The sequence below is a fragment of the Lampris incognitus genome, chromosome 4, assembly GCF_029633865.1.
Source record: "Lampris incognitus isolate fLamInc1 chromosome 4, fLamInc1.hap2, whole genome shotgun sequence".
NCBI classification, from domain to species: domain Eukaryota; kingdom Metazoa; phylum Chordata; class Actinopteri; order Lampriformes; family Lampridae; genus Lampris; species Lampris incognitus.
Window position 1 is genome coordinate 67,009,786 of NC_079214.1, and position 24,973 is coordinate 67,034,758.

General features: G+C 45.1%; 1 protein-coding gene across 1 annotated transcript in view; it reads left to right on the top strand.

Annotated features, from left to right (window-relative positions):
• The window catches only part of cep89 (centrosomal protein 89), a 103,212-nt gene that overhangs the window by 46,258 nt on the left and 31,981 nt on the right, over nt 1-24,973 (top strand). The window contains exons 16-18 of the mRNA XM_056278765.1: nt 267-434; nt 3,127-3,268; nt 8,236-8,325. Coding sequence (XP_056134740.1) covers nt 267-434; nt 3,127-3,268; nt 8,236-8,325 — 400 coding nt within the window. The remainder of the gene's footprint in view (nt 1-266; nt 435-3,126; nt 3,269-8,235; nt 8,326-24,973) is intronic.

The window sequence follows — 24,973 nt, forward strand, 5'->3', positions numbered from 1 at the left end:
AGTAATAGCACCACTAGCAGTCATTGAAGTAGTAAGAGGAGGTGAAGTAGTCGTGTCAGTAGGAGTAATAAACTAGTTAATAAAGTATGAATAGTAGGGGCAGTAGGAATGCGTGGTCTCACTGTGTTAAATGTAACTTTTGCTGCTTGTTCTGTTGCCACCACTCTGCTAACCTGGAGAGGTTTTTATGATTGGATGGTGTGCCGTGTTGTGCCATGCATGCCGCTCTGTGCTGAGCTGTTCTGTCTACTCCCTGTGTCTCTCAGCCAGCTGCAGCAGGAGGAGGGGAGGAAGCAGCTGGAGGTGGAGGAGCTGCTCTTCAAGGTGTCCGTCCTGAAAGAGGAGAATAATAGTCTGTCTGAAGAGAAAACCATCTTAACCAGCAACATCCGCCTCATGAAGACCCAGCTGGAGACGTCCCGACAAGCTTACAGGTTTCGAATCAAACGCTATTATTATTATTGTTGTTATTATTGCTACACTTTAGAGGCATTGTGGCTCAGTGAGTAGTGCTTTCACCTCATAGCAAGAGGGTTCTGGGTTTTTTCCCAATCTGTCTGTGTGGGGTTTGCATGTTGCCTTTATATTTTCTTATGTAGCAAAGTGTGCAACCAGGTAGCTCACCAAATTTACCTGGAAAATGCCAGAAATGGTTGTCACTGGCATTTTTAGAGACCATCTATGGATTAAAGGAAAATTGGTTGTTTTTTTTTTTGATTTTTTTTTTTTTGTGTGTTTTTTTAAGGGAACAAGTGGGTTTATATCTTTAATGGGGGACAGGAGTCCATTCCATCATTTTGGGTCCAGATGAGAGAAAAGTCTGGCCCTAGAGCTCAGCCATTTTGAAGTAAACATAGACAGTAACCTTCTTGTCTGGACCAGGAGCGACCAGGAGCGATCTGTACAGTTTTGACAGGAACAGGGGACGGATGCAGTGTGGTCAAAAATTAAGAACTGAGAAATGCTTGTTGATCATCACCATGCAGTTACTTGGGGATCTGGATTGGTGTGTCTCTGGGGGTGGAAGGTCTAGCAGGGATGACAAGCAGCTCAGTTTTGTACAAGTTTAGCTGGGGATGATATGCCCTCATTCAAGCAGATAAGTCACTGAGACAAGCGTTAGCCTGCGCTGACACCTCAGTGTCTTCTGGTGGAAGAGAAAGGAAGAGCTGAGTGTCATCAGCATACAGATAGAAGGAAAAATGTGCACCGTGTGACTGAGGATGTAGGGCAGTATAAAATGTGTAAAGGAGTGGGCCAAACCCTTAGCCTTGAGCCTGTTTTGACCTATCTAGGGGCGGAAGCCTGACCCCTTCATGATGCGTGGTACAACCTCCCTGTCAGATACGATTTGAACCAATTAAATGTCTTGCTAAAAACACCCAGGCCTGATAATGTTGACAATATCTTCCCTCTGTAACTGAAGCGTTTCCTCTCCATTCTCGAGTTATCCCCCACAGCTTGTTAGGTGAGTTGTGGACTCTAAATTGTCCATAGTAATGAATGGTATGTGACTAACTGTGTTGGAGAATGATAGAGACAGAGTGAGAGACAGAATGATCTTGGATAATGGAGAAATGACAGAGCGAGTTAGAATGAAGGTGGATGGTAGGTTTTATGAAAGAATAACAGAATGCTGGGTGTCTGTGATGAGATGGGTTTCTTCTGCACAGCATCATTGTGTCGATCTGTCCCCTGTAGATTTGATCTGAGGGACAAAGATCAGAATCAGAAACATATTTATTGCCAAGTTCAAGAACATACAAGGAAGTTGTTTTGGTGTGTTAGTGCAAGAGGGGAAAATTAACAGTAAATAGATAAGATAAAAGGTAAAACGAATAATAAATATAATAAAATATACATATACAAGATAAAATTAAAATAAAAGTAAGGTGCAATCAACACTGGTTCAGAGTTGAACATGAGACCAAGTGGCAGCCCTAGATGCCCGGCACTGGGTGGCAGGAGCTGTATTTACAGAAAGTTAAATGAGAATTTTAAGACGTTATTTACAGAAGCAGAGTTATTTACAGGGTACTGCAGGTTTCACGCAAGGTGTCCATAACAGAGCACAGTCAAGTCAAGTCAAGTCCATTTTATTTGTATAGCCCAATATCACAAATTACAAATTTGCCTCAGGGGGATTTACAGCAACACAACATCCTGTCCCCTCACATCAGATAAGGAACAACTCCCTTAACAGGGAGAAAACTAGGAAGAAACCTTGGGGAGAGCAACAGAGGAGGATCTCTCTCCCAAGACAGACAACATGCAATGGATGTTGTGTTTACACAATTTACACAATAAAACACTGTAAGAGGATAACAGATTTATAATAGAATTATAAAATATATGAAGAATATGATGAGGATGCCAAGCAGTGTCCAGACACCACCAGAACAGCCCAGGACCTGAGCCACATGATCGGCATCACCACGTAGACAAACCAAAAAACATGAGTCACATGTCTAAGTGAGAGAAGGATGTAACATTGAAACAGGGTAACAAAATTAGTAGGGGAGAAAAGGGGGTGAGGGGTGGGTGGGCGGCAGTGTTAGGATCTGTGGGTGTCTGGGGGCTTGTTAGAAAGGCCTACTGCTGTAGGGAAGACCATGGCCTGGGTGGGAAGGGTCAGCTATGATCTTTCCTGCTTGCCTTAGTGTCCTGGAGGCATACAGGTCATAGAGAGACAGCAGGCTGCAGCCAGTCACCGTCTCAGCAGAGCCAGTGATACACTGCAGTCTGCCCTTGTCCTTAGCAGTGGCAGCGGCAGCAGTGTACCAGGTACTGATGGAGGAGGTGAGGGTGGACTCAGTGATGGCAGTGTTAAGTCCACCTTCTTCTCAGATCTTCTCAGTGTCAGCTGTGAGGGTTTCTACATGTCTGATGGAAGAAAACCAATTCATCTCCTCTTTTCCTTTTTAAGCAAATCATCTCTGTCCACTCATTCTCTCGTTCTCTCTTGTTCCCTTTCTTTGTCTGTTCTCACTTTGTCCTCGCTCTGTCTATCTATCTGTCTGTCTGTCTGTCTGTTTGTCTCTCTCTCTCTCTCTCTCTCTCTCTCTCTCTCTCTCTCTCTCTCTCTCTCTCTCTCTCTCTCTCTCTCTCTGTCTCTCACACACACAGGAAGGCACAGAGGAGGATAGATGTGCTGAAGGATCAGATGGAGGAGTGTGTTAGAAACGAGTTGAAGGCTCACCACTTCCTGAACAGTGTACTGGCACTGGCAGAGAAGACCTCAAAGGAGAGAGACGAACTCATTCTCCTGGTAAAAACACACAAACTACTCGGCACATTAACCACTTAACACATAAGTGACAAATACACAAGCCGACCCAAAGCATTAACTATTACACAAACCAGCCCAGGCGGCACGGTGGCACAGTGGCTAGCATGGTGGCCTCACAGCAGGAAGGTCCTGGGTTAGAGCCCTGGGGTAGTCCAACCTTGGGAGTCGTCCTCTGTGTGGAGTTTGCATGTTCTTCCCGTGTCTGCGTGGGTTTCCTCTGGGTCCTCCGGTTTCCTCCCACAGTCCAAAGACGTAGGTCAGGTGAATCAGCATTACTAAATTATCCCTAGGTATGAGTGTGCGTGTGTGTTTGTGTCGGCCCTGTGATGGCCTGTCCAGGGTGTCTCCCCATCTGCCGCCCAATGACTGCTGGGATAGGCTCCAGCATCCCCGCGGCTCTGAGAGCAGGATAAGCGGTTCGGATAATGGATGGATGGACAAACCAGCACAGTACACTTGTGTTGGGACGTTTGACTCTTTTTACTGACTCGAGGTTGTATTAGTAACTCACTAAAGAGAGTCAGGTTTTCGGGTTACTCGATTCACTGAGTTAGTCGCCCAGAGCCTGAGGAATCCCCCACCAGCCCCAGCGCCTATAGAACATGCACACCAGCACTACCCAACTAGACTGCCAGTGCCGGCCAGGCCATCTAACTTCCGGTTAAACCCTCCTCTGCTAACTCCCCCCCTTTTTTTTCTTCCAATTATACTTGGCCAATTACCCCACTCTTACGAGCTGTCCTGGTCGCTGCTCCACCCCTTCTGCTGAGCCAAGGAGGGCTGCAGACTACCACATGCCTCCTCCGATACATGTGGAGTCGCCAGCTGCTTCTTTTCACCTGACAGTGAGGAGTTTCACCAGGGGAGGATCACGCTATTCCCCCCCAGTTCCCCCTCCCCCCCGAACAGGTGCCCCAACCAACCAGAGGAGGCACTAGTGTCTGTGTATGTAGGGATGCACAACCAAGCTGGAGGTAACACGGGGATTAAAAAACGGCCATCCCCATGTTGGTAGGCAATGGAATAGACCACCACGCCACCCAGACACCCTTCCTCTGCTAACTTGAATGGGATAAAATAATTTAGTCATGCGGCTCTTCTAGACTTTCCAAATTTTTTTGGATCAAATTCTGATTGTGAAACAAATCATTTCGTTGGGGTTGTGAGCCTCAAAAAAAATGTATCCACTATTTTACAGCTGCTCCTTTTCCAATGATTGTGTGTGGGGGAAAATACTCAACTGAGGAATGCAGCACATGGAGAGTCGAGCGCGCACATGCTAGAGTTTAAGTTCATCTTCAATAAAGGCAGCACTTGCAAGTATTTATCTTCGCGAGACGAACGTGAAGTATATTGTGAATACTTTGTACGCCGTCACTGGGACAAGCGGAGCAGTGAATTCCAGCAGTAACAAACGAGACCAGCTGACCAAAGCACACTGCAGCATTAAACAACTGAAATCAACTCTGAGGTAAAGAAAATAACTCTCATGCAGAATACTGGCACTAAAAAATAACTGAAATAATTGTATTGATTTAAAATGATTGTTTTCTGTTTAAAAAAAAAAAGTCCACCATTCTGCTTAAAAGACGTGAACACCAGTCAATCCCATCTTAGAATGGCATCTATAACGGCACCTACTATAACAACACTGTCTGCTAATCAGAAATTACACTGTTAAATTTCATGATCGACCAATCTGACTGGAGTAGTAATAAACTACTAAAAAGGGACAAATTAAAATTCATGACCGGTTGCTGGTCCTGAGTTCGAGCCCCTGGGGTAGTCCAACCTTAGGGGTCATCTCGGGTCGTCCTCTGTGTGGAGTTTGTATGTTCTCCCCGTGTCTGCATGGGTTTCCTCCGGGTGCTCCGGTTTCCTCCCGCAGTCCAAAGTGATGTAGGTCAGGTGAATCAGCCATACTAAATTGTCCCTAGGGGTGAATGTGTGTGTGTGGGCCCTGTGATGGCCTGGTGGCCTGTCCAGGGTGTCTCCCTGCCTGCTGCCCAGTGACTGCTGGGACAGGCTCCAGCATCCTTGTGACCCTGAGAGCAGGATAAGCAGTTTGGATTGTGGATGGATGGATGGACCGGTTACTGACGTGGCATGGAACTTGTGAGTGATTTGTGCAGCTCGAGTTAGACCTTCAGCTCAGGGCAGGGAGCAGGCTCCGGGCTGACAGAGCGAATAATGAGTAAGTGAGTGATTCGTGCAGCTCAAGACCTTCAGCTCCGGGCTGGGAGATCGAGTGGTGAGTGAGTGAGTGATTCGTGCAGCTCAAGACCTTCAGCTCCGGGCTGGGAGATCGAGTGGTGAGTGAGTGAGTGATTTGTGCAGCTCAAGACCTTCAGCTCTGGGCTGGGAGAGTGAGTAGTGAGTGAGTGAGTGAGTGAGTGATTCATGCAGCTCAAGACCTTCAGCTCCGGGCTGAGAGAGTGAGTAGTGAGTAAGTGAGGGATTCGTGCAGCCCGAGTTCAGCTCCGGGCTGGGAGAGTGAGTAGAGAGTGAGGGATACGTGCAGCCCGAGTTCAGCTCTGAGCGGGGAGAGCGAGTAGAGAGTAATTGAGGGATTCGTGCAGCTCAAGACCTTCAGCTCTGGGCTGGAAGAGCAAGTAATGAGTGAGTGATTCATGCAGCTCAATAGCTTCAGCTCCAGGCTGGGAGAGTGAGTACTGAGTTGAAACAAGCATCAATTTTCTCACAGGGCTAGGTTAATACATTAATTGACTTGATACATTTCCACAAGTACAGTTGCACCATCGTTACATATTGTCTTGCCTCGTCTTCGCAGTTTGCACTAGCTAGCTAGCGGGAGGGGCAAGTAAGTGAACAAGTTAATGGAGATGAGGAGTTGTCACTCCTGGCTCAGTAAAAAGAGTCATTCGTTTCGAATGATTCATTCATGACTTGCACAATACTACAGTACACTGTGAATTCAACAGGGTATCAAAATTCAGAGGCACTGACTAAAGCTCTTCAATACCATAAGGTAGATGTTGGTGACAATTTTTGATAGCTTGATTTTCAGAGAAACACACAACACCTTCTTACTGATTGTTTATATTTTTTTACATCTTTGTGGAAGGCAGACTTGCTTTTGTTGAGAGTCTCGCTGCAGTGTCTCAGGTACTGCATCAAAGTTTTGAAGCACCTCTTCCTCAAAATGTCTCTTGTCTGGTCAGAGGTTTCGCTTTAGTTTGTAAAAAAATTAACTGTCATAAAATGACAACTCAAATCTGCTTGGCATTTGTTTTGATGTGAAAATAATCTTGATAGAGAAGTCACAGAGCGAGAGAGAGAGAGAGAGAGAGAGAATGATCATGGATGACAGAGAAGAGATTTTCCAGCATCACTGTGGGGAGATGGGTTGTGACTCTGGCTCACAGATAATGTTTAATAAAATCCGTGCTGATTTGCTTTGGAATCCATGTTCTTCTCACATTTGCTTCTTGAGTGGGATATGATCGGTCTAAATGTCTTCTCTTTGGTTTGAACCTGTGACATAAACAGTACATGACCTTTTGGGCTACTCAGTTTAAGATTTCTTCTTTCAAACGATCCAGCAGTCACGTCCGTGTCCACCAGCATTGACCCTCTGCTCTCTCTGCATTTTGCTCTGGCTGGCTCTACAGCTTGCGGCCTGAGACCACCTTCAAAAGGCTACAATCGCTCCTCACCCTGCATCCACTTCCAAGCTCTGAGTTATTTCTAAGAATCCGCTTTCTGATGGTGGGGCAGGCGGTGCTTGTGTATTGTCAGGGTGCTGGATATGTTGGGGACAGCTGGGTGTCTGGTACTTTAATCAAACTCCAGCCTTCTCTCTTAGTTGGCTAACCCAGGCTGCTCTGGGACCTCCATTCCTGCTGGGAGTTTCAGCCTCTTGTTCAGGGCTAGAATGAGATGTTCAGTTGGTATGTCCCAGCCTCACATCAGGGAGACTAATTCAAGTGACAGTTTGTTCACTTGTAGCATCAAGGTGGATGCACACAACTTCAATACATGCATATGAAAGCAGTGCTGTTGTGACTCCCTTGTGTTTTGCTGTCACACACCAGAACACAACAGAACAGGCCAGTGAGCATTACAACTTCAGCAGTCTGACTCACTGGATAGACCACACTTGAATAAGTTTCCCATTTGTGCCAACTCTTTCAGTCAATATTAGACTTCCTTCTGCTCTCCATGTTGCAATTTTAAAAGACCCCGTCTTTATGAGCAACAGCAAGTTAGCAAGCTACATTGTCATTATATGGAAAACTTAAGCGAGGTTTTGAACTGTGCAGTATCACATGCCTGCTTGGTTCATTCAGTGGATTCTTTTAAAGATACTCAAAGAATTTGTTTAGGAAACATGTCTAAAAGGGATGTTCTCACTTGTTTGCTGAAAGCTAAGCTAATAATTTGTGAGTTCTTTTAACCAATCTAATGGGTTTCTCCAGAGCTTCTGTGCAATCAGGCTTTACATCTTGGATGCTGATTATCAAGTTGTGATTATGTTTTTTATCTGTAACGCAGATGATTGACACACATTGTCAGTATCTTCGGATGGAGTTTTCTTTTGATGTAATGAATCCTTATACCAGGCCTCTCCACCACAGTAGCATTTCCTCCCAGGATTATTTTTGCAAGGGCACCGGTGAATGAAGCAGTTTAGGCCCACCCTTCAATGATTCTGATTGACTTAAATAATACAAACAACCCTAAACATTTTTTTCCACCTTTTCCAGAATGGTAACAGGTTCTGTAAGACATCTGCCCTGTGCTAGTACAGCACTAAAACATAGTGTCGAGCTAGGCCTGGCTATGTAAGACTACATCTTCAGTAGTCCAGTGAGTGTTGCATCTTTTGTCAGTCTCATCATAATCCCTCTCTCTCATGCCCTATTCAATTTCCCTCCCCATCTCTTAGTTCCGTAACCCTCCCTCTGCCCTCTCCTCCCCCTCAGGCGTCGACCCTGGAGCAGTACAAGCAGGGGGTTCTTGGAAGGGTCCTGGAAGGCACCGTGCAAATCGGGAAACTGGGAGAAAAGGTCAAGGTAAGGTCCTCCACATCCCTCACCCTAACCCAGCAGTGTCCTAAAAACCAACAATGACAGAGCCAGATTAATTAAAATATAAGAAAATGCACTTCCTTCCACTGGCTCCAGACTTCTGGTTAAACTGCTGTGGATCCCAATTTGACTTACTTGTGGTGTGTCCTGCTAGCGGCCATATTTTCAGTACAGGAAGTCCCCGCATTACGAATGAGTTCCATTTTGAGTCTGTTCGTGAATCCAATTTGTATGCAAGTCAGTTACGTACAGTTCACATCTAGCGCCAATTAGTCAAATGTTTGTCTTCGTATAGTATATATTTTACCTAAAACATCATAAATATAATAATGCCGTAATAATAATAAATGTACTACATATAATAATGCCATAATAATAATAAATGTACCACAGTACAGTATTTATAATTGAGAGAGAGAATGTGTGTATAGGTATAAAAAACATTAAAGAAAAATACCCCCCCCACCACGTCACCTCACCCACCACTTTTTCTCCCCAATCATACCCAACCAATTACCCCACTCTTCCGAGCCATCCCAGTCACTGCCCCACCCACTCTGCCGATCCAGGGAGGGCTGCAGACTACCACATGCCTCCTCCCATACATGTGGAGTCGCCAGCCGCTTCTTTTCACCTGACAGTGAGGAGTTTCACCAGGGGGACGTAGCACGTGGGAGAATCATGCTATTCCCCCCAGTTCCCCCTCCCCCCTGAACAGGCGCCCTGACCAACCAGAGGAGGCACTAGTGCAGCAACCAGGACACATACCCACATCCAGCTTCCCACCCGCAGACACGGCCAATTGTGTCTGTAGGGACGCCCGACCAAGCCGGAGGTAACATGGGGATCTGAACCAGTGATCCCCATTTTGGTAGGTGACGAAATAGACCACTACGCTACCCGGACGCCCTAAAGACACATTTCTTAAACTGTTTAGATAGAAAAGAAAAGATAAAGGTTAACACTTTCTCTCATTCCAACTGATGTCTTGCATATCGGAAGGAGCCTTAATTAACAATTAAAATTACTTTATTAATTGGATGATGGGCCTGGTGTTGGAGAGGATGGACCTGGTGCTGGAGAGGAAGGACCTGGTGCTGGAGAGGATGGACCTGGTGTTGGAGAGGATGGGCCTTGTGCTGGAGAGGATGGGCCTTGTGCTGGAGAGGATGGACCTGGTGCTGGAGAAGATGGATCTGGTGCTGTTGAGGATGGACCTGGTGCTGGAGAGGATGGACCTGGTGTTGGAGAGGATGGGCCTTGTGCTGGAGAGGATGGACCTGGTGCTGGAGAGGAAGGACCTAGTGCTGGAGAGGATGGACCTGGTGTTGGAGAGGAAGGACCTGGTGCTGGAGAGTCAGGGATTGATTCTGCTGCTGTAGAGTGAAGGTTAACTTCTGAACCTCCCTGCGTTAGGATCTTGCTCCTCTAACTTTGCCATCACTGCTTCGATGAGACGAAAGGCTTCAGCTAACTCCTTCATCAAAAACTTCTTGGGTTCCGGGGTTTTTAGATCCCAGCCCTTTTATCTGCTGCTCCAGCTCCATAAGGTCCTCGTTGGTCAGTTCTTCAGCATGGGATTCAAGCAAGTCTAAGACATCATCCTCACTGACATCTAACTGCAGTTGATTATTATACACGAAAATGTAAGTCAAAACACAACGCACACAACAATGTTTACGCAATCCGACTTAAAGTGGCTACGACAGCGTGGCGTTGTTCTCCCTCGGGCCAACGAACTGCCTAAAACCCACAGTGTTTTGAGCGTCGCGCAAAGTAGCCCGTCCATTCGTTCATACGAACCATTGTGTGTAAATCTATTTTTTAAATAATTGGCTTTATTTACGGAGGTCTGTTCGTAAGTACAGGCATTCGTAAGTCGGGCGTTTGTAACCTGGGGACTTCCTGTGTTTCCTCCATAACAGGTTTTTTACTCCTACTGTGAGGGCAGTCAGTGGCCACAGCCTGCATTAAGATCTGCTCTCTGTAGATTCAGGCTGTTCCCCTGCACCTGATGAAACATACCACCAGGCCATGTGGACATATACAACACGTTGTTCACAGCGTGATGCCATATAAGGCCTTGTTCTCCCTGCCTTTAATAGATGTTAGTGAGGTACAGAGACACCGGGTTTAGTCTCAACACTTTTTTCCCTGACGAAAAAGAAAATAATCAGATGTTTGATTGTTTTGTTGCTGTTCCCAGTCTAACCAACTATCTTAGCGTAGTTTTCCAACAACCTACACAAACAAGTAGAGCCGGCACAGTGGTTAGCATGGTCACCTCACAGCAAGAAGGTCCTGGGTTCGAGCCCTGGGGTAGTCCAACCTTGGGGGTCATCCCGGGTCATCCTCTGTGTGGAGTTTGCATGTTCTCCCCGTGTCTGCGTGGGTTTCCTCCGGGTGCTCCGGTTTCCTCCCACAGTCCAAAGACATGCAGGTCAGGTGAATCAGCCGTACTAAATTGTCCCTAGGTGTGTGTGTTGGCCCTGTGATGGCCTGGCGGCCTGTCCAGGCTCCAGCATCCCGCGACCCTGCATAGGATCAGCGGTTTGGATAATGTATGGATGGGATCATTCTGCCAGCGTAGTCCAGAGGGCAGAGCTTCTTATCTGTCAGGTCCTTTGTCACAATGTGGACCAGTCAGAATGCGTCAAAACCAGGATTTTTAAATGATTTTACTGTGTAAGAACCAATAGAAGTGGTTTTTTATTTATTTATTTAATTTCATTGTTTTATTTGGGACTAGATATTGAGAAAATTGGAACACGGGAACTGATTAGCTTTAGTGGTTTACATTTGATGAAGTCAGGCCTGTGCTTCACACGGTCATTATCAGAATAGCTCCATATATATATATAGAGAGAGAGAGAGAGAGAGAGAGAGAGAGAGAGAGAGAGAGAGAGAGAGAGAGAGAGAGAGAGAGAGAGAGAGAGAGAGAGAGAGAGAGAGAGAGAGAGAGAGAGAGAGAGAGAGAGAGAGAGAGAGAGAGAGTCTCTGTGTGGCTAAGGTAGGTTGATTTGTCATGCAGAGCTGCATCCCCGTCTCCTGAGCAGTGATCGGTGCATCTCAGACGTGTGAGCTGGCAGGGCTTAATAGTCCAGAGGGTTAGCGCACATATTAGGGCGTACCGTTACGGAGCGGATAAAAGCACCACATTTTGCATGAGGCTTCTCTAGGACCAAATAAAGGATTTTAGGGTAGGAGCCCCACAAAAATATTGAAAATACCCATACAGAACACAAAAGTTGTTCTTGTATTCAAAAAAATATTTTTTCTGAGTCATAAAGAGGGCTAAATTGTTATTTATTGCACACAAAAGAAGTTGATACTGATTTTTAATTGTCCTCTGATTATTAACACCCCCCTAATGATGTGTAAAATGGAGTACAAAGACACCTGGTGCCTGTACATCTTCCATATAGCCCTGCACACAATAGGCGGAAATTTAAAAAAAAGTGATAAAAATGCCCTGTTCATCGTGGAGAGTGTTATCTCTTTAATTTTTGTTTTAGATTTTAGCATCAAGTTGTTCAAATATACAAATACGGTGTCACTATACATTCATACCACCAGATGGCGCTACACAAAATAAGCTCAACTGTCAAAATGAGTTTCCCTCCATAACTCATCACATATCAGCATTGTCTTAATGCAACACAGTCTCACACAGAGCTGCAACCAAACAAGTGAAATTCAGGTAAAAATCACAATAATAATCAATGAAAATGTGCTGTATGATGCTAAATGAGCATATGGAAGTAAAGATGATTAGCTAAGCTATCTCCATTAAACAGCTAATGCTAGCACAGAGGTCTGTTTTTCAGCTAGCAACTAGCTAGGGCTTGTCAAAAATGTTAGCTGGTGCAATCTGGAATAGTTGTTGTGTTGTTGTTGTTGTGTGGCCCAGAGTTGTGTGGCCCAGAGTTGGCAAGATTGCTAAGGGAATTTGAAGATGGATATCTCAAAGAGGATAATGAAGAGAACTTCCAGCACCACGAGCAGGGTCTTGCAACGCAGAAGACCTTTCAGAGACAAGTCAAAAGTCTATCTGAAACCATGAAAAGAATGGGAAATCCTTTCTTGGATGATTTCAAAGATCTTGTGACTCTTGACAGCCGGAACTGCACAGATAAATCCGTCGTGAATACAGTACTCATCTTGGAAGAGACAGGAACGAGACAATATCAGGAGTTTGTCAAGAAGGTGCTTGAAGAACGGACACGCTCTATCCATGATCCAATCAAGAGGAATGCCTTGGCACTCTTCAGGCAACCTCAACGCAAGACAATGGCGAAACATGGGAAAAAGATCAAAGGGCTTCAGAACAACGTGGCACTCTTTGGCCAGCTATATATAGCTATGCAAAACCGTGAGAGTAACTTGGATGAATTCTTCGCACATGAGGTACAGTCCTTCCCTCCTTCCTTCTCAGACTTTGGGAAACTTCATCTGACCGGCACCAAATCTGACCTGCTGCAATGTCTTGAGCACCCAGGGCAACCAGAGCCACCCTCAACCTATGACTGCAAAGTCCTTGATGGAGCAGTCATTGTCCACTGCCTGCCCACTGTGAGAGTGACCACATTTGGTACCTATGCAGATGAGGTTTTCATCCCTTACTTACAGAAGCAGCTACATAATACCAAGCGGCTGGATGTTGTATGGGACACATACATCCCAGACAGTTTGAAGGAGTCCACCCGCGAAAAGAGAGGACAAGGTGTTCGCAGAAAAGTGTCAGGCCCGACAAAGCTGCCTGGAAATTGGATGGATTTTCTCCGTTATCCAAGCAATAAGAAGGAGCTGTTTGACTTTTTGACATCCAAGATTGAACTGTTCAGCTGGCCACAAACCAAAGCTTTGCATGTCACATCAGAGCAAGCTGTGTCGTCTTTTGGTTCCAGTAGCACAATGAACTCTTGCAATCATGAGGAGGCTGACACTAGGATTGTGGTCCATGTACAACATGCACTGGAGCATGGAGCGAAAACTGTCCTTGTGCGCACTGTGGACACTGATGTCATCGTCATCCTTGCAGGCTTGTTTCATGATTTACTGGTAATTCAACCCCTGACTGACATCTGGGTGGCTTTTGGGACGGGCAAAAAGTACAGATTTTACCGCATCAACAGCATTGTGCAAAAGCCTGGGGGAACCTAAATCCAGAGCTCTGCCTATGTTTCATGCGTATTCCGGCTGTGACACTACATCTGCCTTCAATGGAAAAGGTAAAAAGTCAGCTTGGCGGGCCTGGCAAGCCTATGATGCTGCCACAGAAACATTCATCGACCTGGCAAAGCATCCCTTCCAGCAACTAAACGTAGATAGCCAGCAGTTCAGTGAGCTTGAAAGATTGACTGTCATCCTGTATGACAAATCCAGTCCTTCGAACTCAATTAACCAAAAAAGAAAAGAACTCTTCTGTGAAGAAAATAGAACAATGGAGAAACTACCTCCTACCCAGAATGCACTCCTCCAGCACGTGAAACGGGCAGTCTACCAAGCAGGCATCTGGACCACCAGTACACAAACCCACCAAGCCATTCCTTCTCCAGAGAGCTACGGATGGATCAAGGAATCGGGATCATGGGTGCCAGTCTGGCTAACAATTCCTGAGGTCTCCAGAGCTTGCAGAGAGCTCATCAGTTGCTCATGTAAAGGGGATTGTAGCTCTTGCAAATGCAGCACTGGAAATTTGGACTGCTCACCTCTTTGCAAATGCAACTGTAACAGATAGACACAATAAACAGTAACTCACCTCTTCTACCCCATGTTTTCACATTAAGATGCATGTTCATTTGTATTCATCATTGCATTAAATGTGTTGTTGATAATACTTAATGTTTGGGGACTTTATTTCTGTAAAAGTTGGCCAACTTTATCACATTTGGAAGTGATTTGATGATTTTATGAGGCATATTGTCTGAAAAATACTAGGCGGCTTTTCAGATACTTCATTGACATTGACAGTGTTGCAATTTGATATTTTAAATTGAGATTTTCCAGGGGCTCCTACCCTAAAATCCAATAACTGACCCTAAGGAACCATCCTACCAAAAATGGCGCTTTTATCCGCTCCGTAACGATCATTTCACTAAGCCACCGGATTATAAAGCATCAGTGCCTTGCTGTGTGTATACAGGCAGAGCAGCAGCTTCTGTCCTGCTGCTGGAGAAACCAGAGGAGGGAAAGAGGCTCGTTTTTTTTGACAATTTTATTAGTGTCACTATAGCAACAGGAGAGTGCTGAGAGGGAGACAATGAGAGAGAGAGAGAGACAGACAGGGAGAGACAGACGGAGAGAGACAGACAGACATGGAGAGACAGACAGGGAGAGAGACAGACAGACAGACAGGGAGAGAGAGAGACAAGACAAGAAGAGAGAGACAGGAAGTGAGACAGGGAGAGAGACAGACAGACAGGGAGAGAGTGAGAGCGACAGACAGACAGGGAGACAGACAGGAAGAGAGAGAGAGAGGTTTAACTCAAAAAAATCTAAGTTCATCCATTCATCCATCCATTATCCAAACTGCTTATCCTGCTTTCAGGGTCATGGGGATGCTGGAGCCTATCCCAGCAGTCATTGGGCTGCAGGCGGGGCCGGGGAGACACCCTGGACAGGCTGCCAAGCCATCACAGGGCTCTCACACAAACACACACACACACACACACACACACACACACACACACACACACACACACACACACATACACACACACACACACACCTAGGGACCATTTAGTACGGCCGATTCAGCTGACCTGCATTTCAGGTTTATAAACGGCATCCAGCAGTTTCCTCAGATGACAGTTTTCCTCCTTGAGACGAGAAATTTCCACCTCAGAAGATGCGAGTCCTCTTTCAAATTCTGCAACTGTTTCAGTGATCGGTCGATTGATTGTTTTCAGCGGTTAAATCTAAGTTGATCCAGATCATTCTACGTTATGTACTCCGTATTAGTTATATTTTGTACAAGGCGAGTGGCGTGATGCAAAGAAAGACTGTTATGAATATCATATGAATACAAACGACTGTTTTTCTACAGCTGTCTTTCTGTGAGTCTCTCTGGATAACAGCCTGCATGTAGCCTGACATAGTTTTGGGGCATGATGGGACAGCCTTGTCATTGATATTGGCAGAGGATGAAGAGAAGCAAGCTCAGAACAAAGAGATGTGATATTATCAATGTGTTGTCAGAGAAAAAACCCTAAATAGATTAATTCCAGCCTGCTGTGGTAGTTCACCGTTGCAGTCCTGCCTATCGTTCATCAAACTTCGAATCACCATGAAGTTCAACCATGTCACTATACAACCGACCATCTGTTTTGTTCTTCTTCTTTTTTTCCTAACCGCGATGTGCTGCGTTCATTGATTGATGGAGCAGCCTCAGTTTCTATAGGTTAATGTTGTCTGATAATCTGGCTTCTTCTAAGACTTTAGGCTTGATACCAAACTCCAAATACACACACACACACACACACTCACATAATCAGTGCTACTAGCATGCCTGTTTCCCTGAAACCTTCCTCACTAAAAACTCGTGAATAGGAGAAATTAGTGCGCCCCCCCCCCAATCCCAAACTGGTGGATCACGGGTCTGTTTTAGTTTGTGATTGCTCTTAGCTGGCATGACAAGTTAATGCAAAACGAGATGAAAAGGCAAAGAGCGTTGGAGAGTATAAACAGAAAAGTGGGACACATCAGGAAAAGATAGGAAAGGCTTTGGAACATGATTTGGCCAAATGTGTCAAGCTTACTGATTTATTTAGAGCCCAAACTAGCTCACAGCAGGCAACTCAAGGCTTACATGTAAACTTAGCACAAAAAGTAAGGAAATGTGTGTTTGGTAGATTATTTCTTTGTTGTAACAATGCTTCTTGGCAATAAATCTTATATCAGGCACCTGATTGTCAGCACCTGGGGTACCAGAAGCTAAAAACAAGAGTCTATAGCAACAGCAAAATAAGCTGTTTGGCATTGGCAGAGAAGATTTGGCAAATGTTTCATGGGCGCAACCCACATACTCAGCTCTGCTGCTCATCCCACAAATGCATGTTCCTTACAAATGTGGCACCATTTAGAAGGGAAATAAACAGGCTTTCCAGCAGTATAAGATTTATTGCCAAGAAGCATTGTTACAACAAAGAAATAATCTACCAAACACAAATTTCTTACTTTTTGTGCTAAGTATATATAACTAAAGGATGGTGATGAGACAGGTAGTGTTAGTGTACTTTAGCCAATGATATGCAGTCAGGATAGGCCTACCCTGCGATAATTTAATCAAAATAACCATACAACAAATTCATAACAACATATCAAAGTCTCACTCTAGTTACAAGTATGCTGTGTTATAACGTGTTTTTAATGATATTTTTATGTCCTTGTCCTTTTTAAGTCCTTAAACTTCTAAGAGCGAAATGCCGTATAGCGCACAAGCTCGCCTACTTTTTCAGTGGGAAGGGTAGGCTCTAATTTTTTCAGGATTGCCTTTAGCATTGTGAATTTTGGAGGTTGTGCGTGTGTATTGCATAGCTTAAGGCGAAATCAATGGACAGGGAAAGGCACTGCTTATGGCGGGAAGCCAGTCAGAGCCATCAAGGTGCTAAACTGCTACAGATATTTGTGCTATCAATAAAGCAAGCTAGCTCATTTGAATTTGAGCAGCTTAGCTACACTTCAGAGTGAAATCAGTAATGTCGACCATGTATGCCTTCAGAGTATTAATAAACTGGATTACCAGCAAAAATTACTGGTCATCAAGCAAGGCAGGCCTACACCAGCTCTCCCTGACCTCCACCAGCATAAAGGGCAGAAAACCATCCGATCATACCATCCGATGCTACCACCAGCAGGCTGTACTGCTTCCCTTGTTTTCTGTTTTCCAGAGAGCGGGACAATGTATGGGTAGGTGCCAGCTACTTTGTCCTGAACAACCTACCTGCAGCGCTAGTCAAGCACGAGTGGTCCAGTTCACACATCCAACACCAAATAGCATTGAAAACTTTTGGAAACTGCACTCCTAGCTTTAAATGAGGCTAACAAACCGCAAGTCTCTGCACACAACGTGAAGGTGAGGGAAAATCGAGAGATTCTGAAGGACTTGATATGTGCTGCTTGGTACTTAGGGAAACAAGAATTAGCCTTCAGGGGAAACAAGGAAAACACCGGCTCATCAAACCGGGGAAACTCTGACGCTCTTAAACCTCATGCGGAGAAAGACCAACAGTTGGCGATTCATCTTGAAGTTTCCTCAGTGTTTTCTGGACCATCAAACTGTATTCAAAACGACCTTATCTTGGCAGTAAGTGACAGTCTTCGACAGAACATTCAAGATGAGGTAAATGCAGCCCCTTGGGTGTCCGTACAAGTCAGTGAGACCACTGGCACAAACAACAAAGTACAGCTATCTGTTGTATTGCGGTATGTCTGCCAAAGTGGAGTTAAAGAAGCATTTTTGGGATTTAGTGACGTCAGCAAGGACGGGAGAGCGGCTACCGTGGCAGAGCATGCCTTGGGCATTTTAGATTATTACAATTGCAAGGAAAAGCTAGTTGCACAGACGTATGATGGGGCCGCAGTGATGGCATCAGAGCTGAATGGAGTTCAGGCAAAAATTAGAGAAAAAGTCCCTGAGGCACTGTTCATCCACTGTTATGCACACAAATTAAATCTTGTGCTCTCACAATCGGCAAAATCAAAAACGGACTGCAGGGTATTCTTTAAAACAGTTGAGGGACTGGCATCTTTTTTTAGCAAGTCGGTGAAACGAACTCAGCTGCTGGATGAAGTAGTCAGGCATCGCAACCAGGTGGAACTCTCACTCTAGGTTGGTTCAAATGACCAGTCTCTAACATTCTGACCGCCGTGACCTGTTCCATCTTATCTCCGCCACTGACCTCACTACACTACACTGACTGTAGCCTACAGTGCCAAAAAATGTCATTAGCCATGAAAATTATATAGTACTGGGTAATCAAATGATAGTTATCAAACATTTACCTTTACTGGCGCAACACAACAAAGTGACATCTATTCTTTCCTCAGAGATTATGAACCTACATGATATGGTTTGGCTGTAATTCCTGATAGTATGAACTTCAATGGCTACTACAGGGAAAATCACATAGTGGGGCAGATAAGCAAACCAATTGTGCATTTTATGACTAAAGCATGAAACTTTAAGCATATAATCTACATACCCCAAGGTTTTATTTCAGATGTGGAAACACTTTCTATCTGACCTCTGGTGACCTTGAGAGGTCATTGACCTCAGCATTGCATTTTTCCTGTTTTTGCCCCATCACTCTCCATTATAATAATATATATCTTTGCTAAAATTGCAGTTTTGTTCTAATAAAGATATTTATTTGCTCAGCCATCGCCTTGTGTCAATGGGTGTCAGTTCGTATCATGATAATACCATTGCAGACCAGCAGAGGGCAGTAGAGCTAGGCCGCACTGCTTACTGTACTTCACAGGTGTGATTTGGACATGAAGACTGACAGGAGTGCACATGAGAGACGAGGGACATTTTGATGTCTGGAAAAGTGAGTAATTTACTCATGTTCTTTCTGATCAAAGACTATACTGAATCAGTGTAATTACCTTTGTGCCATTATGGCAATATTTTATGAAAAAAATGTTCACATTATTTATAGGCTATGTATTTAAAGTGCAACTTATACTAGCTAGCTGTTGATGAATGAAATTAAATAGCTAGCTCGTAGCTAGCTAGCTAGCTAACTATTTCATTTCATTCATGTTCACATTATTTATAGGCTATGTATTTAAAGTGCATCTTATACTAGCTAGCTGTTGATGAATGAAATGAAATAGCTAGCTAGCTAGCTGTTGAGTAGTGTTAGCAAATCCACCTCTAACTTCTTCACCCTTACTTTCTCCAAAGAGGGTGTTAATGACATTTCACTCACTATGAATGTAGTATAAATGTTTAAAATAATATGAATATACACTTACAATGTGGTATGTTCTTGTGCATTACAGGATCCCTCTCCTCTGTATGTGTCAGCTAGCTACTGGCTAGCTAGCTACTGCATTCTTCAGATCTTTGACACTTCAACACTGTGTCTGCATCATGTCAAAACGCCATATACTGATTGATCCAGCCCAGCCTTCTACATCTAAGCATTCTAAGCTGCATTGCCCCACTAACTGGGAACTCTGTGCTCTCTGCCAAGTAGAAACAGGGGAAGATTTGCAATGCCCTGCCAGGTGAAGCAAGCCACCAGTAGGCAGTGATTATGTGCCATTGGCCAGGGATCTCCTTGCATTTCAGGGAATTGGACAAATACCAGCTGAGCTGGATCTGGGCAGGCTGGATGATGGAAATGGCATAGAAGCCACAGTGATGACCAACAGGGCACAGTGGCACAAGGCCTGTTGAGTAAAATATAGCCTGCACAAGCTACTTCACCAGGCCTACAATCAGCACTGTACATCTGAAGCAGTCCCTCCAACATTTGAAGAATGGTGCCTACAGCGAGTCAGTGAAAGCGTGCATTTCGACTACTGGTTAAAAACCCTATCACTCGAGGTCCTCATGCTCATGTACATCAGATCCCTGCGGGAGGGCAACTTTCAGCTCTATGTGGAAACCCTCACACAGCTCCTACTCTGGATGTTTGCTCTGGACCACACTCACTACTCCAGGTGGCTCTCAGTACATGTTCGTCACATGATGGTCCTCTCTGATAAACATCCAGCAATCCTGGAGGAATTCCGTGCCGGGAAGTTTGTTGTGCATAAAACAAGTTGCAAGTTCTCGGCTATGGCAATTGACCACTGCCATGAATAGAACAATGCACTAATCAAAGGATCTGGTGGAGCAATTGGCCTGATAGAGAATCCTTCGGCACTGTATCCCTGGATGGTGGCAGGACCAGAAATTGCCAGAATGACTACAGATTTTGAGAATGAAAGCTCCCCAAAAAGTGAAAACCGTCACCATGAGCAACAGCCAGCAGTGCAAGAAGCCTTCGTGAAGCATGTTAGGTCCCTCACAGCAATGATTGAAGAGATGGGGAACCCATTTCTTGAAGAGAGTCAGGATCTTCTGGTGCTTGACTCCAGAGATATCATGAATTCAGCAGACACAGTGAGGAAGGTGGAGTCCTTGGGTGCACAAAAGTACAAGACCTTTGTGGAAGAATGGCTGGAGCAGCGAACAAAGCCAGTCACAGATACCCTGCCCAAGAACAAGATGCCTCTCTTCAGCCACCCGCCAGTGAAAATACAGTCAAAGCAGCAGATACAACTTTGATGCACTGAAGCGTGATTGCAATCTCTTCTCGCGGCTGTATGTGTCTTGCCAAATACATGATGGCAATCTGGATCAATTCTTCAGCCACGAAAACCAGGAAGCACCACCATCTTTGTCTCAGGGAGGGAAGATGCGGCTTGGTACAAAAGCAGACCTCTTACACTGCATGACTGATGACACTGACTCACAACCTGCTCCTGTGGTTGATGCTGTGTTCCTTGATGGTGCAATTGTAGTCCAGATGCTGAATCCTGGTACAGCAAAGACCTTCCAGGACTATGTAGACAGTGTCTTTGTGCCGTATGCAAAATCCCAGCTTGAGAAAACAAGGCGTCTTGATATTATCTGGGATGTCTACATCCCAGACAGTCTGAAAGGAACCACCCAACAGAAGAGAGGGAAGGGAATCAGGAGACGGTTGATGCCAACCACTGCACTGCCAAAGCACTGGAAAGACTTTCTGTGTGTTGATGAGAACAAAGCAGAATTGTTTACATTCCTCTCCCAGCAAGTCACTTGCATCCCAGTAGATGATGGAAAAGAAGTTTACACAACTCATGGCAAAATGGTGCTCTGCTCTCCTGCCCAGTGTGACTTGACGAATCTCACTCCATGTTCTCACGAGGAAGCAGATACACGCTTGCTTCTTCATGTGTCAGATGCTGTTCAGAAGGGTTGAAAGAAGGTGACTATTCCTACTGTAGACACTGATGTTGTTGTCCTGGCCATGGCCATGTTTAGGAAGATAAAGCGAGAGGAAATGTGGATTGCTTTTGGTAGAGGCACCAGCTTCAGCTATATTGGGGTTCATCAAGTAGCCAACAAACTGGATCCAAGTACCTGTGCTGCTTTCCCATTGTTCCAAACACTCACGGGGTGTGACACAGTCTCAGCATTTGCTGGAAGAGGAAAGAAAACTGCATTGGAGACTTGGAAGGCTTTCCCTGAAGTGACGGATGCTTTCAGTGAGCTCATGCAGATGCAAGGGGATGTGAGTGAGCTGTCCAAGTCATTGTTGGAGTGCTTTGTGGTGCTGATGTAAGGACAAGTGAAATCATTGAGGTGAATGGAGATAGAAAACAGCTCTTCACTCAGAAATCCAGAGCTCTGGAGAACATGCCACCCACAAAGACTGCACTAGAGCAACACATTAAGAAGCGGGCCACCTATCAGGCCAATGTCTGGTGCAAAGCTTTAGTAGCTGACCCTCAGCTGCCAAGCTCTTCTGATTGGGGCTGGGTGAAGGAAGCAATGGGATGGCAGCCACTGTGGACCACCCTTCCAGAAGCCTCACACAGCTGCTATGAACTTATCCATTGTGGCTGCAAGAAAGGGTGTACTACTCGCTGCAAGTGCAAAAAGGCTGCCCTCAAGTGTACTGCCCTTTGCTTATGCTCAGGAGACTGTTAGGCTTAGAAAGGACACACATGACCATACTGAACTAATAATGTCATCGTAGGGTGGGTTAAGAGTTGCCGACATGACAACACTGTTCAGTCAAATTTAACACAAATTGTGTGAAGTCCACTTTTTTGAGTTTTTGTTTTTGTGTGTGGTGGGTGTTTCCCCCATTTGTTCATGTTTGGAAAATAAAACACAATTGATATAGCCTATACTGCTGTTGAAATGTCAGTCTGCCTTCACCTATTAAAGCAATTTTAAGGTGATCAGTGTGCTCCAGAACTCTCATTTTTGTTGTCTGATCTATACTGCCTTTATGCCTGCGAAAAATGTGGAGGAAAAAAAAAACAAAAAACTGACAGCCCGAAATGTGTTGACCCTCTGACGAGTTCCAGAGGTCAATTCTGAAGTGTTTCCATGTCTGAAAACAAACTTCATGGTGTATAGAAACACTGGAGAAAGTTTCATGCTTTAGTCATAAAGTGCACAATACCTTCCATATACAAGCTTATCTGCCCCACTAACAGGGGAACCACCGAGGTCAATTTTGCATTGCATAAATCACAATTAGAGCTTTATTAATTTGCACTGAAAAAGAGACTGAGAATTAAAGCTATATTAATTTGCACTGGAAAAGAGACTGAGAATTAAAGCTATATTAATTTGCACTGAAAAAGAGACTGAGAAAGCTATACTAATTTACACTGAAAAAGAGACTGAGAAAGCTATATTAATTTGCACTGGAAAAGAGACTGAGAAAGCTATATTAATTTGCACTGGAAAAGAGACTGAGAAAGCTATATTAATTTGCACTGAAAAAGAGACTGAGAAAGCTATATTAATTTGCACTGGAAAAGAGACTGAGAAAGCTATATTAATTTGCACTGAAAACGAGACTGAGAACAGTGGTGTACTTTGCAGGTTCTTTTTCCAAAGCTGAGGAAGATACTTTGTACATTCATTACCTGTTCAATCAGTAAATTACAATTAAAATAAGATGATTGAAAGAGCTAAGACCATCAATTTTTCATTTTAGACCCCCCCCCCCCTAAACGCCAAAGTGGAATGGATGAAACTCGCAGGCTGAAAGGGAGTCTCACTGTGCCCCTGAATGTCTGAATGTTCTTACAAATAAAACAGAAGCGTTTTACTGTTTCAGCCCCACCCTGCTTCACATTCATACACATCATACCACCACAGTCCTCTACTTTTGGTCACTGGGAGCAGCCCAGTCCAACCACAACAGATGTTTGAACACTTGATGGTAAAAAGTAGAAGCCGGGACAGCACTGCAAACACAAGCACGACCTCACTTCAGATCCTCCAGTTAAAAGTTATTTGATTTCTGACCAGTGAGATTGTTGTAATATAATGGAAAACCTTTATTTTGTGTTAAATGTGTCAGCTGTTGAATTCAGTTCTTCATCTCAGACAGCTACTTTAGTGTAAACCGTCTCTCCGTGCAGGAGGAGAAGGCAGGGATCTGTTCCTGCTGTCAGCCCCCCTGCCTTTTTCTAGCTTTCTTTTTTCTGCCTGTCTGTGTCTCTCTCTCCAGTCATTTGTATTAATCTGTCAAGCATGCTCATGTGTGTATACACACACACACACACACACACACACACACACACATTACATTAAGTCATGATGGAAACATCAGCTTCTCCTTTATGCTGAAGACACTGCTCTCTCTTAAGCCCAATTTATGCTCCAAATGTCGGCTAGCAGACAAATGTCTCCCGGCAGACAAAAAAGTGTCTCGCATTTATGCTTGTCGCAATGTCGCTGACTGTCTCCTGGTGTCTATGGAAACGTTTCGCGTCACGCGCTGTGTTGTAAACAGTAGCGAGTGTTCTTTTTATGAATGAGCGCGCGTAATGTAAACAACGCTCTCAAGCAAAACCATGGCAACGCTCAAACACCTCGTCCCTTCGATCCAACTATCCAATCACAGCTAAGCGACATAATGTGCGCGAGTCTGCGACATAAGAAAAGGTGTCGTGTACACGACAGCCCCGGGAGACACAAAAAGTGTCTCTCATGACGTCAAAATTGTCGAGACATCTGTCTTGCTAGCCAACATTTGGAGCATAAATTGAGCATTAGTCTTTGCTTCTGACCCTTAGTGTCAGCGACCTCACAGTGATGTCAGAGGAAGTTTGTGGTAGAGAGAGACAGATAGGTAGGGAAATACAGTGGGAGAGAAAGAGACAGACGGGTAGAGAGAGAGAGAGAGAAACCGAGACTTTCAGGCAGGGAGAGGAAAATGGCAGCGCAAATTCACCTTTGTAGTGGCCTCACCCAGTACCGGTGTGGGAAGATGGCGGCGCGAATTCACGTTTGCGGCAGCCTCACCCAGAACTGTCCATGCAGTGTCTTTGTCCAAGTCTGTGTCTAAGTTTGTCTTCGTTTGATGCCCGGGAGTGCTGGCGCTGGATCTGCTGCGTCTTGTGGGCCCAGGGACCACGGCCCTGCCTGGAGCTGCGCCCGAAGAGGTAACACCGAGGGTGGTCTGACAGGACGCAGAAGCGGGGCAGGCTAAGCTAACTGCTAGCCCATGCAGACCGGCAGTTCTGATGACACCGAGGGCGATCTGGTGGCGGCCTCGCCTAGCCTTGACTGTGTTTTTAGTGTCGTCGTGTGGAGTGTGGGGATGTGTTTCGAGGGTGTCTGGCTGGGAGAGCTGGCGTTGGATCCGCTGAAGGGAGCCTGGTCTGCTGCATCCTGTGGGCCCAAGGACCACGACCGTGCCCGAAGCTCCACCCGAAGAGGAAACACCGAGGGCGGTCTGACAGGACGCAGAAGCGGGGCAGGCTAAGCTAACTGCTAGCCCATGCAGACTGGCAGTCCCGACAGTCATCCTGGCTGGTGTTTGTTCTGCTGGACAGTGGTTTTATTTATTTATTTGTTTAGATATATGTGTTAGTTTGGATATATGTGTTCTTGTAG